The 14267-nt window shown below is 41.2% G+C and overlaps 1 protein-coding gene across 7 annotated transcripts in view; it reads left to right on the top strand.

Annotated features, from left to right (window-relative positions):
• Positions 1-2405: 2405 nt before the first annotated feature.
• Positions 2406-14267, top strand: part of usp9 (ubiquitin specific peptidase 9) — a 47718-nt gene continuing 35856 nt past the window's right edge. For 4 of the 7 annotated variants that reach the window (XM_044366523.1, XM_044366522.1, XM_044366519.1 and 1 more), the window contains exons 1-4: positions 2406-2922; positions 7016-7284; positions 13411-13556; positions 14082-14161. In XM_044366523.1, the coding sequence (XP_044222458.1) occupies positions 7183-7284; positions 13411-13556; positions 14082-14161 (328 nt within the window). In that variant the 5' untranslated portion in view covers positions 2406-2922; positions 7016-7182. Of the gene's footprint in view, positions 3003-7015; positions 7285-13410; positions 13557-14081; positions 14162-14267 lie in introns of all 7 variants that reach the window. The other 3 variants (XM_044366521.1, XM_044366517.1, XM_044366518.1) reach the window with 2 other exon arrangements.

The following is a 14267-nucleotide window of genomic DNA, read 5'->3' as shown; positions in this document are numbered from 1 at the left end:
ATGAACAAATAAACAAAATAACAAACGTCCAATAACAAAATATATCACAAATCACAAAATGCTACTTTACAAAAAAACAATAATAATAGAGGCACCATTTGTTAGGCTACAACCCATATTCAAAATAAACAATAAATCACGCATAGTGAAACATTAGCTCTGATGTGTAGGCTGCAGCTTTTGGAGATAAGATCAGGCATAAGTTTCTGCCTTATCCAATCTTAAATGCATGTTATTCCTAATATCTGCTTGACAAAAGATTTATTTACAAAGATTTTATTATAATACTATAAAATCCTGCAGCAATGGTATGATATTCCACACCCACAGGCAGCTATAAGTCTCTCTTACTATGACCCCTTTTTGAAAGAGGGGTATTAAATAATATGTAATTAGCAAAGTTTGGGGGCTTCTATACCAGGGCAAACTAAGGAAGGGGTATAAGTGACACGTTCACTGGATTACTCTATAGTTGCTATTGGTCTTGATTTCTTTGTCTCATCAGGGGAGTTTATCTGGAAATGTGAGCAGATGAAAAGATGGGGAACACATCAGTTTCACATATGTGCATTTATGCAGCGAGTTAGGCCACATTTGCTCTGTATTTTCTATTATCTCATTTTCAGACTTCCTGTGCCTCATTCTGTAGATATTCAGAAGTAAAGTAAAATGTATCAGCAGACACATACAGTACATCCAGCAATGTTACACATTAATGCCTAAAAGGGACCAATTTCAGTTCCCGCTGTTCCCATATGCACCCACTCCCTCGGGGGCATCCAAGGCCTGAGTATGTAGTGCATTTATGAACACAAAGGGCACATGGGGTGTGGCAGAAAAGACTGACAAACAATATAACAGCATATTCATCTGGCTCCAAGAAACAGGTATTTAAAAAATACATTGCTGACCGCAATGATGTCAGTGAACTGGTTACAGATGAATTGCGTCTTTTGATGCCTCCATTCCAAATAACTGCTTGGACACTGAAAGTAGAATTAAAAGTAAAATAAAAACCCCTATGCACAGTAATATAAAAACGTCAATTGCCTTGTAAGAAATACAATCTTTTTGAACACTATATCTTGAGGTGTTTATTCACCTCTATGGTAATGTTTGAGGGTGTAGTTTGTGGTGCTGTTGCGTGTTTGGGTATAGTTTAACCAGCTCTATCGGATCATTATTTGAGTGTCCACAGTCTCATCTAAAAGCACACATTTTGCGTAAGTTAGCATTTGTTGCAGGGCCATTGTGTTGGATTTCACCGCACTGTACAGGTGTTTCTATTTCTCTGGTTACCCACTATATTTTTAGTAATAATGTGGGTCATTGTTAAACAACTGAGTGCATGCAGCAGGTATAGTGAATGATGGCTCCTATATATTTTAGCCATTTGGCAGACTTATCCAGAGTAATTTACATCTACTATGCAGGTAAGAATTCGGTGTCCGATTAAGGATGTGTATGTCAGGTCTAGGCACATTGGAGTAGTCGGAGATCAAACCTGTGTTTATTACACATGGTCACAGAAAGTGAAAGGTATAACTACTGTGAAGAAATACTTGACAAACCTCATTGAACATGTGATGCAAAGCAGGCAACTGCCCCCAGGGCCCCAGCTCTACAATCCCTGTGTGACAATTGGTTTATTGTGGTAATATAATTATTGTAACTGCTTGAGAATATGGGAAATTGCACCACTAAAGTGCCATATCAACTGGCATGATAAGAGCTGTTAGGTGGGTCCTGCTTTATAATCTGATCTTGAGGCCCTGTGTCAAACTGCGGCTGCAACTGATAGTGTGTTTACATGGTTACATTAATTTATGTTTAATTAAATGACTACACAGTTAATTGGGGGCTATCTAATATACACAATACACAAAGAGGGAGAGGAACAGGGAGGATAATAGAATCAGAATCATCTTTATTGGCCAAGTATGTTTATGCATACAAGGAATTTGACTCTGGTTTAGTGGCTCTCAATGTACTTACACAAAATAACAACACAATAATCTTCAGAAGTATACACAAAGAATGAGTATATACGGGTGAAACCGATTCTGTGAACTGTAAACAGGGGATTTATATATATATATACATATACATACATATATAATAGGGGCCCTTTTTTTTGCCTCGTGGCCTCCAAACAGGTGAATCTGGCCATTACCATGATCACAATCTTTCCTTATCTTCAGCCAAAGTGTTTTAGTTGCCTTACTTGAAATGTCAGTTTGCGTATGTAGGTCTGAATTTGCTTGCGTTGTGATATTTTTAATTTGTATGAAAATATTATAGGCTTATTCATGTATGACCACCCCCTGCGGTAGGGGGGCGATATATCCAAGTTCGTCAGGTCGCTCAGCTTTCTGTTGCCTGGCTTTGGTTAAACTACGGAATTTGACATCCTTGGCTGGAACCGGAGTCAGTTACCAGAAATGAGAGAGGTTTTTTTTATGCCCTTTTCCATTCAGCTGATGTTGTGTTTGCTGAGAGCTGCTCTCGGTTGCAGTGCAAACTAGCACATAGACAACGCTGATCGTTGGGAGTTCACACACAGTCGTCTGGCCTGTTTTTTTTTTTTTTTTTTTACTGAGCAGCATTTGTGTATTCGACTGCGCTTCCGCCATGTTGAACTGATTCAAGTTGTGACTGAGTGCTGGGACCGAGGTGACAAGCCCCAGACATCGGACTAGATAAGAGTAAGCAGGGGGCTGTTACCGCGCCGGTGACGCAGGAAAAACACCCAGAAGCAGAGGAAGAAAAAAAACCGTAGAAATTAGATCTTTCTAGTAACAGGTTTGGGTCCCTGCGAAACTGTCACAGATATAGGCCACGTTTATGTAATATACGACGACTCCATCGTTGAAGGCTGGACGTAGCCCGAGAATAGAGGAGGGAAGTCATATCAAATTCCTGGTGAGTTGTTAGCCGACTAGCTCGCTAGAGGGGATTGTTAGCTCCTGCTAGTATTAGCGTCAGCTGCTGGTGGATGCAAGGTAACAGTACTGCATTTGTGTTACTTGTGTTATCCAGTTGCTGGTATTTTTTCATCTCTTGAGCTACCGCTTGTTGAACCTGTGACAATGTCAATGCGATTAAACTGCAATTCATGGTGTTAACATTACGTGTAGTCTGATTTAGCTCACTGAAGCCAAGCTAGCGCTTAGCTATCCGCAAATGGTCTCCGGGCACTGTCTACACAGTGAGAAAAGGGACAATTTCCTTTTAAACGTTTCATGTTTACAAGTTACTGAAATTTAGCTATCTTCAACCTACAGTTTTGTAAGTTTAATTAGTAATGGCATTAACAAACCACATTGCTATTAACATTTTTACATCAGTTGGGCTTTTCACGCTTTTATTTTCAGTTTGTTTCAGATAACTTATAACTTAGCGTTAGATGATACAGGTTAGAACTCTGGTGAATTTCAGGAAATAGGCGAGTCCCCTGTCACTTGCATATTTTACGTTATCCGAGATAGCTAGCTAGGTTAAGTTATTTTGAAAGCTGAAAATTGTTGAAGAGTTAAGCTTAGTCACAGAGTATATGTTATATAGATGGTGGGAACTGTTAATTGTTGAGTCATATCAGCAAGCCGCTTGTCAGAATAGAAACGTTAGCTAAATGCACCTTCGGGTGTTTACTCGCACGTAAGCTAACGGCTAACAGTAACGGATAGATTACTGCTCGTTAGCATGTTAGCATGGCCGACGCTCATTGTAAATGGCGACTCGGGAACATAGTTGGTCAACAATAACGATGTGAGATTGTTAATGATTTTAGGTATTAACCAAACTCTCTGTGTGCTTAAGCTTGTCAGTTATGCAGTAAAGGTTTCCTGGGCACGTATAAAGTCAGGCCCGACCGAATAATGAGGCCTGCGCTTGGTTTTTGGACGACGAGGCCTTCGCTGCTCTGCTGTCTGGGTGGATCGTTAGTTGCCGCAGCTAGCTAACAGCAGGCGTTAACTAACTAAAAACCACCAGCTGTTAACGTTAGTTTGTAATATGTTGTTAGGTAATGTCGCCGTGTAGTTGATGTGCATCTGGACAGTCTAAATTTTGATTACATTTCAAGGTAACTTAACACACATTGTTACATGACCGATTTCTCCGTTCACAAGATCTTTTTTAATAACACTAACGTTGTACGGCAGGTTCAGTCCAAAAAGGCCGCAGTTGCACCTCCCGTTTGTCGTAATAGTGGTTTTTCTTTTTACCATGTGTCACTTTTTAGACACTTTGCTTTTGATAAAGCATAACACTGTTTTTGTGCGTCATGACCATAACCCACCCTCTTTCCCCATTAGTAGATAGTTAGCTAGCGAGTGGTTTCACTGATAGCCTCAGATAAATGATGTGACATTTCGTTCTGGGCAAACCAGAAAGCACAGGCAAGATTTTGCTTAGGATATCTGTCATGTTAAAGCAGATGTCATTTGTTACCTGCAAAATGGGAAATAATGCAGTTTCACTACTCCTAAACTAGGGGTAGTGAATATACAGTACAGTAGATAAACCAAACGTAAGTTTTAACCGTTTGTGCCTATAAATAGATTTTATGGTCACCAAAAGTGAAATCATCCAAGTCAGAATACCCGTGTTAAGTTGTTGTAAGACACATACAAACAGACTGTTGGTTATAGCCTTGGCAACCAGTTCTCAGCAGTTCTCAATGATGTTTATATATCGTCAAATTTTGGGGTTGTCTGGTTTGTATCTCTGATTTGTTTACACTCTACTTAAATTTTGTTTTTCTGTTTCAGTCATTTGTTCTGGTAAACTATCAGTGTATGTGGGCAGAAGACTTAGTGGAAATGAGAATTTAGAAAGAAATGTAGATCAAAATGACTCATGGACCCCTCTTCTCTGGAGCTTAGCTTTATAAAGGGCCAGATTTTATATTGTGATTGCCAAGATTTCAGCTTCTTACATCATATAAGTGATGTCTTTGAATGATTTGTTTTTCTATTTTGTTTCCCAATGTTGATGACCATAGGTCTGACCTTTTGACCAACAGACATCACCCTTTGTTTACAGACCAACTTCCTGGCTCAACTTTGACCTGCCCTACTTACCACATTTGCATTTTCACACACATTTTTCCTGTGTAATGAGGGAATATTACTGACATTACCGCTTTTACCACCAAATAAAGTGGTTTAGACAATCTGTCCAAACTGCCGGCTTGGTTGAAACCGTATGACCTCTCAGGGGTCTTGACCCATTGGGTTTCAGTGTAGCAATGTCACCGTTTTTCCAGATCTCAGCCATTACATTGGAGAGCACAATTTTATTCTAATTGGTAAAAAGGAAACCAAAACAACAAACATAAGACACAGGTTGCAATAAACCATAATTTTCCTTTAAGCAGGCAAGGGCTTCAGCAAATCTGACTTCAGACTGTTCCAAGGTGTCTTGTTAAAAGGGTGGTAATAATTATCACACTTAAATTAGCACATAGCTTATAACTAGGGGTGCATCAATTGTTCAGACACTTATCAGAGTTAAGTAACATGCATTACAGTCAGAAACATGTATCAAAATAAATGTAAAACTGTGTTTTCACTTCACAATGCATCATGGCTGCACTATTGCCACAATACACTCCTGAAGCTGTATGTTCATGTCTGGCCTCACACAAACTTGAGATGTGCTGTTGAATGTGGTGGGACTTGAGATGGATTCAGGCATGCAGTATCTTCACACTGCTAGTTCATAGCGCCTGTTTGGAGCCTGTGTTAGTATGATGCAACAGAATTTCAATGTTCAAATGAAAATTGACTTTTGGAGGTTTACCCTTTGGGTGTATCAGAATTTGATGTGTGTTGAGGGTTGCTCGAAGTTTTAGGCTGAGTGTCTATATAGCGTTTAGCACCATACAGCGCCAGCATCTATTTTCAGTTGTTCCCAATGAGGAGAGCATATGCGGCAGCATGCAGCCGCCTAGAGAAAAAGTGCTGCACTCAATGTCTTTTTTCAGAGCGCTCCGACTTTTTTGTGCGGCCACATCAAGTGCTGCTTGTTGAAAATCTATGAACTTTCCAAAAAGTGCTGGTGTTGTCACTGTCGCTCCTTTTCAGGCAACCAATCATATATTAGGTATGGCATCCTCCGGTTGCTGCTCATAGTCAAATGACAATTTAAACAAATAGATTATAGCCTAAGAATAACAAATGGATAATAAAAAGCAAAGATGCGATGTTAGTCTATTATACAACGGCAGTTAGAGTGGTAATATGTTAAGATATTGTTGTCATAGAAACAAAACCCATGCACAGCATTTCATCAGAAAAGTGCTGGGTGTTCTTCAGTGCCCTGCCAGTGCTTTTCTGACAGAGAAATACGCTATATGGACTCATGCCCTTATTGAGGTGCTTCTTGTCACAAAGCATCTTTTGCAGTTTTGCAGCTGCTGTGACAAAAAAAACAGTAGTACATGAAATGCAACAAGTTTTGGGCAGCATTATTATTAGAAGACTAGATGGGCTAGTAGGCCAGTGTTGTCTCCTGGTTAGCATATTTACTTGGTGTTGGAAAGAAATGTAAAAATTGCTGTAAGTAGTATCATTTGAGCTTTGAAGCTTCTCTGTGGTAATTAAGAAAAGCGTGCAGGAAACATATCTAGAATTGTAAAGATTAGATAATCCAGTTGGTGATTTTGTCCTGTGTAATTAAGATGTAATGATCCAGGTACTAATCTTTGATTGGTATTGGATCTTCTGAAACTAATGATATTCAATCAGTGTTTCACATCAGAATGAATGGCTAGAGCAGCCCTATTACGGCCCTAACACGTTTACTTGATCACTGTACACCGAACTTTTGTCAGGTCGCACTAGCTTGCAAGGTAAAGTGGTGAACTACCAAGCTCAATTCAGTTTATTTAAAGGGTAATTTTCTGCAGTACAAGATTATAACGATCTGTTAACCTGTTTTGCTTGTGTATTGCAAGTAACTTAACCAGCCTGCGAATAATTCTGACCTTTACCCCTCTTCCCTGCTCCAGGTTATGCAATGGTCTCAGCGGCACATCCAGATCTCCAGGTGCTTGTGTCCCTCTCTCGTGTGTTCGGGCTCTATTCCCTCTGCTCTACAGCTGAGGTGGCTGTGATTTCCCTCCTGGCCAGCGCTCCCTAAGAGGCCAAGATTGCCAAGATCTGCCCTGTGGCGAGCATGACGGCCACCACGCGTGGCTCTCCGGTGGGGGGCAATGACAGTCAGGGCCAGGGCCAGGCACCTGATGCTCAGAGCCAACCCCCACTGCCACAGAACCAGGTCAGCATCATCTTTCCAGCTAAAGCTTCAAAATTAGACCTTCCCATACTGTCTTTAATACACCCACTATATTTTGTCCTTAATACTGGACGTTTCTGATATTTTCTTCTCATTGGCTACTACTTTCATCCAATTCCCTCTTCTTGTATTTGTTTTAAATGTATAACACTTCCTCTCCAACGGTAGACACCTGTAATTTAATTAACCTGTGAAGGGATAAAGAATGATGTGTGTTTTGATATCTCTCTTTTTGTTGGTCCAGACACTGCAGCATAGTTTTTTTAACAGATATTGCTCGTACCTAACCACACACAGATGCCCAAGGGGATGAAAAAGGAGGGAGGAGGGAGCGGAAAAGAGGGAGAAAGGGAGTGAAGGCGAGGCATCAATGAACAGAGCCTCCTGAGTGATGGATAAAGGATGTGTGTGTGTGTGTGTGTCTTTGTGCGTGTGCATGTGCAGGCCTGTGTTGGTTAGAGATGAGCCGTGGTGAGACGTGAGAGGCAAGCTGCCTATGTAGGTCAGCCAAGCAGAAGGAGCCTTCACCACACACCCCCACATTTCATATTTCTCAGTTGTGCATCTCTCAGTTCTATGTGTATCACTCTCTCACCCACAGCTGCTCACACCACTATTGATGTACATACACACTCATCAGCTGAGGAATGAAATTAAAAAGAATGGTCACATTGGTGCTTAAATGCACGTTTATATATGCACATTGTTTCACTTGTTCCTCTGACTCTCTTCCTTCAAAAATTCCTATTTGACAGCACTATTACAGAGATACACCCACATACTAACACATTTATACTTCTAACAAAACCATTTCAGCCTGCACTTTTTGTTTCCTTCGGGAAGATAAGGGTGAAAGCAGTTGCGCTGTATGCCAAATACTCTGAGTATGATGATGACGACTTGGATGGCTTTTTTTCAGAGGCCTTTCAAGGAGAGACACCTGCCTCTGTACCATAAACATATATACATATACACTTGCTGACCAGAACAATAGAAACCCTAACCACATACAAGAAGCGGGCTTTGCCTTTCCACTATAGAAACAGCTGCATATAGAAACAGGTGCATATAATAGCAATTTAAGTTTTACTCTTGTTTGGCAGATCAACACGAATCAGATTTCCATGATGATTGAAAAATGAATGACTGGGAGAAAACATTCATTTAAGAGATTGTGGTTGTCTATGGTATAATGTGCGATACATTTTAGTGAGAGCAACAGTGAACTTCTGCAGCTAGTGTTTATAAGATACTCAGTGTTGTGCACCTTTTTAATGATGTTGGTTTGTTGAGGTTTGTTCTTTTTCCTGTACTCATACTGTAAGTGGACCTGCTTTGGATTAATTTATGCAGGAAAACTAGTAAGTAGTAGTTTTACCGTTAGTAAAATTAAAAGCATTACTGTTGGGATGTAATGAGTCAATCTGCAGCATTGAAATTTGGGCCAGTTCAGGCTTTCTTTTTTAGGATTGGTGTCAGCTACATAAATCAAGACCTTTTTCTGATCCTTTGTTTGTTTGTTCCGGGTACACTAGTGATGTAAGCAAAACTCAGGAGAGATGCTGTTAGGGCCACTGGGTTAGGGGTGGCTGAGATTGCCACTAAATGGGAATAGCTGGTCCACCTTAAAGGTCAGTCCACCTTAAGTGAGCTTGAGCATGGCTCAGCATCTGACGGAGCTTTGAAAAAAATCGAACCTTAAATATGGCTTTATGAAGGCAATACAGTTAAAGTTACGTGAATAAACACAAAAGTGTGAACATTTCATTTGAAATAAAAAAACACTCAAATTCTATTTAATACAATGTCTCCTCTATTCAAGCAACGGCTCCCTTTTAAGTCTGTGTTTGTGCTTGGTGCGACAATATCACAGCATCATGTTTCATTCAACATTATTTTATCTCTATTATCCAATCCAATCATAACACTAACTACTCCTATGGAGCGCAAAGCAAAGTTTTGGTGAGCAGGCGTATGGAGAATGTAGATTCGGGGTGTCACATCCATGGAAAAGAGACAGCCAACTGAAAAGGCTAAATTCAAGTCTGATAGGATGTAGGTGCCAACGGGCAGTGCACAGAGGCAATGCATAGAGTGCATAGAATTTTTTTTTTCTTCAAATCATCAGGTGCAGAGGTGTTCGTGAAAGAGCTGAGTCTTTAGCTTTTTCTTAAAGATTGAGAGGGACTCTGCAGATCGAATGGAGTTTGGTAACTTAGTGACTTAAGGCCATATTGTGATGGTAGTAACAGGTGCCTTACATTGGCAGAGCGTAGTGAGTGTGAGAGAGTGTAGACCTGAATGAGGGAGTTCAGGTAGGCGGGAGCAGTTTTAGTAACTGTTTTGTAAGCGAGTGTTAAGGTTTTCAATTTGATGCAGACAAGGTTTGAACATGCATGCGGGGAGGCCTGCCAGTGAGGAGTTGCAGCAGTCAATTCGTGATATTATGAGAATCTGTACCAGGACTTGCACTGCATGCTCAGTAGGGCTGTAGTCTGCTGGTTGACTTGTCGATTAGTTGGTCGATATGCACTCGTCCGACTAAATTCTCATTGGTCGAATAATCTCCGTGTTATTTTCATAAGGAGAAAAGTGCTACATCAATAGCTTTCCAGGAGTAATCCATTATTTCCTGCGGCAGGAGGGACAGACTAACAAATTACCTGTGAAAATGGGGGTGTATTCAAAACACCCCCGTTGTTTTCAAAATTTTGAACTCGCCCAACCTAATGGAGATTGCTGGTCTAATTGTACTCAACGTTTATTGACCGTACTGAACGTTTACTGAATCTGTGTTTCTCCATAATGATAACAACGAGAACCCCCAACAGGCCAAAAAAATATTTTTTAATATTTGATATCCGAATGAATATTGACAGTGTTTGGGAGTCTCTGTGCAGCACTGTTCCGGCATGGGAGTCAACCTCTGTCCTCTGCCTGGGAAACTATTGGTAGTGTGGCTCTGTTAAGGAGTATGTTTGTGTAGCGAGTGGGAAAGAGTGAGGGGCAGAGAAGTGACGGTGGATGCGAGCGTGGCAGAGGTAAAGGTTAGTAGTAAGTTGTCAGTACAGTACAGACTACATTGTGTCAATTAATAAATGCTAAAAAGTCACATCTGTTGTTTCCCCAAATGCTGGAAAAGTAAAGGGGGTTAGCGCCAAAGTTAGCAATGATGGGTTAGCCTAACCTGACACAAAACAAGAGAAATACAGAACAGAGAAATGTGTGGCTGCCAAGTTTCCCGTTACCCCCAACCCCCACACCCCCTCGCGCGTGTGAGACTAATCGATTAGTTGAAGATTATGTATGATTTTAGTTGACCAAGATTTTTTTTGGTTGACTACAGCCCTAATGCTCAGATGGGTAGGGTCTAATCTTCCTGATGTTGTACAGGGCAAATCAACACAACCGAGCAATCAAGGCCATGTTAACTTTGGTGACCAACTATTCTTTAATTGTGACACTCATGTTTCGGGCAGACTTTGTGGGCATGTGATCTGTTGTTGTATAGAGGGACTGGCTGGTATAGAAAGAGCTCAGTCTTAGAGAGGTTAAGCTTAATGTCCCATTCTTTCAACCATGCCGAGATATTGGCAGTCTTCCAGCGGGAATGATAGGAAAAACTGGGTATCGTCAGCATAGCAATGGTATGAGAAACCATGGGAGCAGATGATTGCACCGAATGAGATGGTGTATGCTGAAAAGAAAAGGGTACCAAGCACTGACCCTTGAGGAACCTCTGTGGATAAGCCGTGCAGTTTGGACACCCATCCCACCTCCAAGATGCTCAAAAAGATCTTCCTGAGAGGTAGGACATGAACCAGCGGAGGGCAGATCCCGAGATACCAAGTTCAGTGAGTGTGAAGAGGAGGATTTGAGGAGGGTTAACTGTGTTGAGGGCAGCTGACAAATCTAGCAGCAATAGAGCTGAGGACTGACCAACAGCTCTAGCTGAATGCAGTGTTTCCATTACCGACAGGAGTGCAGTCTCAGTAGAGTGACCCTGCTTAAAGCCGGAGTGTTTCAGATCATACAGGTTGTTCTTAGAAAGGAATTCAGAGACTTGGTTAAAGATAGGAAGGGGAGGAGTGAAACCGGTCTGTAGTTTTCATCCTGAACTGGGTTGAGTGTAAGTTTGTTTTTTGTTTTTTTGAGCAGCAGCGTGACCCGGGCTTGCTTAAATTCAGTGGGGAACACACCCACTGTAACCGAGGAGTTGATGTGTGTGACTGTGGGGTTAAGAGCGGGGGAAGTGGTCTGTAGGAGGTAGGATGGTATGGGGTCCAGTGGACAGGTGGTGGGATGAGAGTCCAGCAGAAGTTTGGAGAGTTCCTCCTTGGTCAGAGGAGAATGAGAAGGGTGAGGCCCTCTTAGCTGGCAGTGGCAGACTGAGTTGGACAGGCTCAGAGAACTGGTTACTGATGCCAGAAACTTTATCAGTAAAGAACGAGGCGAACACATTTGTAACAACAGTGAGTGTCAGCCAGCTAACAGGCAAAGCTGTTATTTCTTAAAAAAATGGTTGCTTTGCTGTTATTTCAGCATTACTTCACACCTTTAAAATGATGTGGTTGGTTGAAAACTGTCAGTGAGCTGCCCCCATTCAAATGAATGAGACGGCTGCGTTTTTTCACGCAGAGCTCAAGACAGTCTAAACACAGCCTTAGAAACGCCATGACATACTGTTGGTTGCTGCTATGTCGTTTCTTTATCTAAATGTTATTTTTGTTTCCTGGCTTAGTCAGTGGGTTTTAATGCCGTGTTCATGCTATGTCGGATGGTTGGGAAGGGTCGGAAAGATCACCATATTAAGGACTTGTGAGCATTCACATCATCTGAAAACTCAGGAAGGTTGTATGATAACTAAGTTGTTGTATGAGGGTTTAAAATACCGCGCATTGGCAAAATTACATTATATCCAATTAAATTTGGATGTAATTGCATTAAATGACAGACTTTGGCGGATGTGAGACGTCCATGTTTGCTTGGTTTTCAGGCGCTTCCATATTAAGTGCCAAGTAGGATATATTGGAGCTTTCAGAAGAATCCCAGTTTCCCAGTTATAATTACAACTTGGAGGTTGATGTGAATTCCATTTACAAGTTGGAAACTCATAATTACAGTAACTCCGACGTGAACGCGGTATATGCTGTCTTGACTCTGTACTGTCACAGAGGGAAAAAAAAGGTTGTTAGGAACATTGCTCAACCTGGACGTTGCCTGTGTTGTGTGTGTGTGTGTATGGTGGTGGTGGTGGTGGTGGGGGGGGTCCTCAGGACTCCTCAAAATAAAGCAGGGAGGGGGGGGGGGGGACTGCTCAAAATACAAAATATGCAGGGGTGTCCAGTACCCAAAAAAGGTTGAGAACCACTGCTCTAGTGAGTGTGGATAGGAGGGGATTTCTTGACTTCAGTGTTGAAAAGTGAAAGACTAATATACAATACTGGAAACATGTACATTTGGTGTATTTTCTCACCATAAAACTCAACCTTTCAACCAGAACTGGGTACAAAACAAACTGAGCTGGAAAACTGTTTAGCTCAGTGATGGGTGGTTTTCTACCAATTAATTGTGAAATGGCCGCAGTATATTTTTGTTACCTACACAGAACAGCAGTGACTGTTGGAGTGCAGATGTAACGTTAGGGCGCACATGTAGCCCAACGTAAAACAGCTTGTTGCATTGTTAACTCTTCTTTCTCGCTCTCTCACTCTGCTGCTTTGGTACACATTAGTGCAATACAAACCTTGTTTGGCTATTTTTGGGGTTGTTGAGTCGATTTGTGTATTCATACTCAGGTGTATTGATACTGTGTTAGTGTTCCAGTGTGTCCTATATCAAACAATCTGGAAAGTATAATTTCTATTACATTACATTGTGCCGGTGTTTCAAGAATATTACATTCTATAGGTGTTTTTATATTTTTCCGACATTAAATGTGTGTGTATATACCGTATACAGGATGTCCACAAGTCTCTTTTTATTGATGTGTAGGAATTCTGAACCGTTGATTCTCGTCAAATGTATGACATTATCATTGATTACTTCTTTGTATTTGTTTTTGAAATACTCTCTGATTGTCTGTGATTCCCCCCCCCCCCTCCCTAGACATCATCTCCAAACTCATCTAATGAGAACTCTCCAGTGAGCCCACCAGATGAACAGGGCCAGGGGGATGGGCCCCCTCAGCTGGAAGAGGAGGAGCCCGCCTTCCCCCACACTGACCTAGCTAAGCTAGATGACATGATCAACAGGTATTTACTCGCATGCTGGCAGAGGCTGCATCCTACATCACTCTTAATTCAGCAGAGGACATACAAACAAAAAGCGAACCCGCTCATAAAAATATCGCTCTACAGTGCTTAGTGGTTGAAAAGTCCACAGAGTACCTTCTTAAGTGAATTTCACTTTTCTTGTAAAGTGAAAGTGAAAAGGCAAATTCCTCTCTGTTGACTCTGACGTTCAACGACTTGAAAACCGAATCTCCCAGAATCTCCTCCTTCTCTCTCTTTGTATATTCACAAAGTGTATTGGTACATTTTTGGGTAAGTGCAAATTATTAAATTGAGTGGATGCATCTTTGTATATCCATCAATTTTGTATGCCACCTCTAAAATTGACTTAAAGAACATACCATAAGAGTTGCACTCATACAGTGAAGGTATTGGAAAGCAAGGTAGACTGGGCTCTTCAGGGTACAGATAGTCATGATCCATTACTGTGCCTTTTACATTCATGTGTTGGTTTTCTGTTGATTCATGTGGGTTTCTTCCTCGTAGGCCTCGTTGGGTCGTTCCAGTTTTGCCAAAAGGAGAGTTAGAAGTCCTCTTGGAAGCTGCTATAGATCTGAGTAAAAAAGGTAAGAATGTACAGAATGAATCATCATGCAGCACAGAATAATCACAAATTGAAATTGAAAGTATAGAGAGCAGGGTGGTAACTAATAATTGTTTTTATTTTCATCT

Source organism: Thunnus albacares, chromosome 11 (assembly GCF_914725855.1).
Source record: "Thunnus albacares chromosome 11, fThuAlb1.1, whole genome shotgun sequence".
Lineage (NCBI taxonomy): Eukaryota > Metazoa > Chordata > Actinopteri > Scombriformes > Scombridae > Thunnus > Thunnus albacares.
Note: the sequence above shows the minus strand (reverse complement) of the source record. Positions and strands in the feature narration are given on the sequence as shown.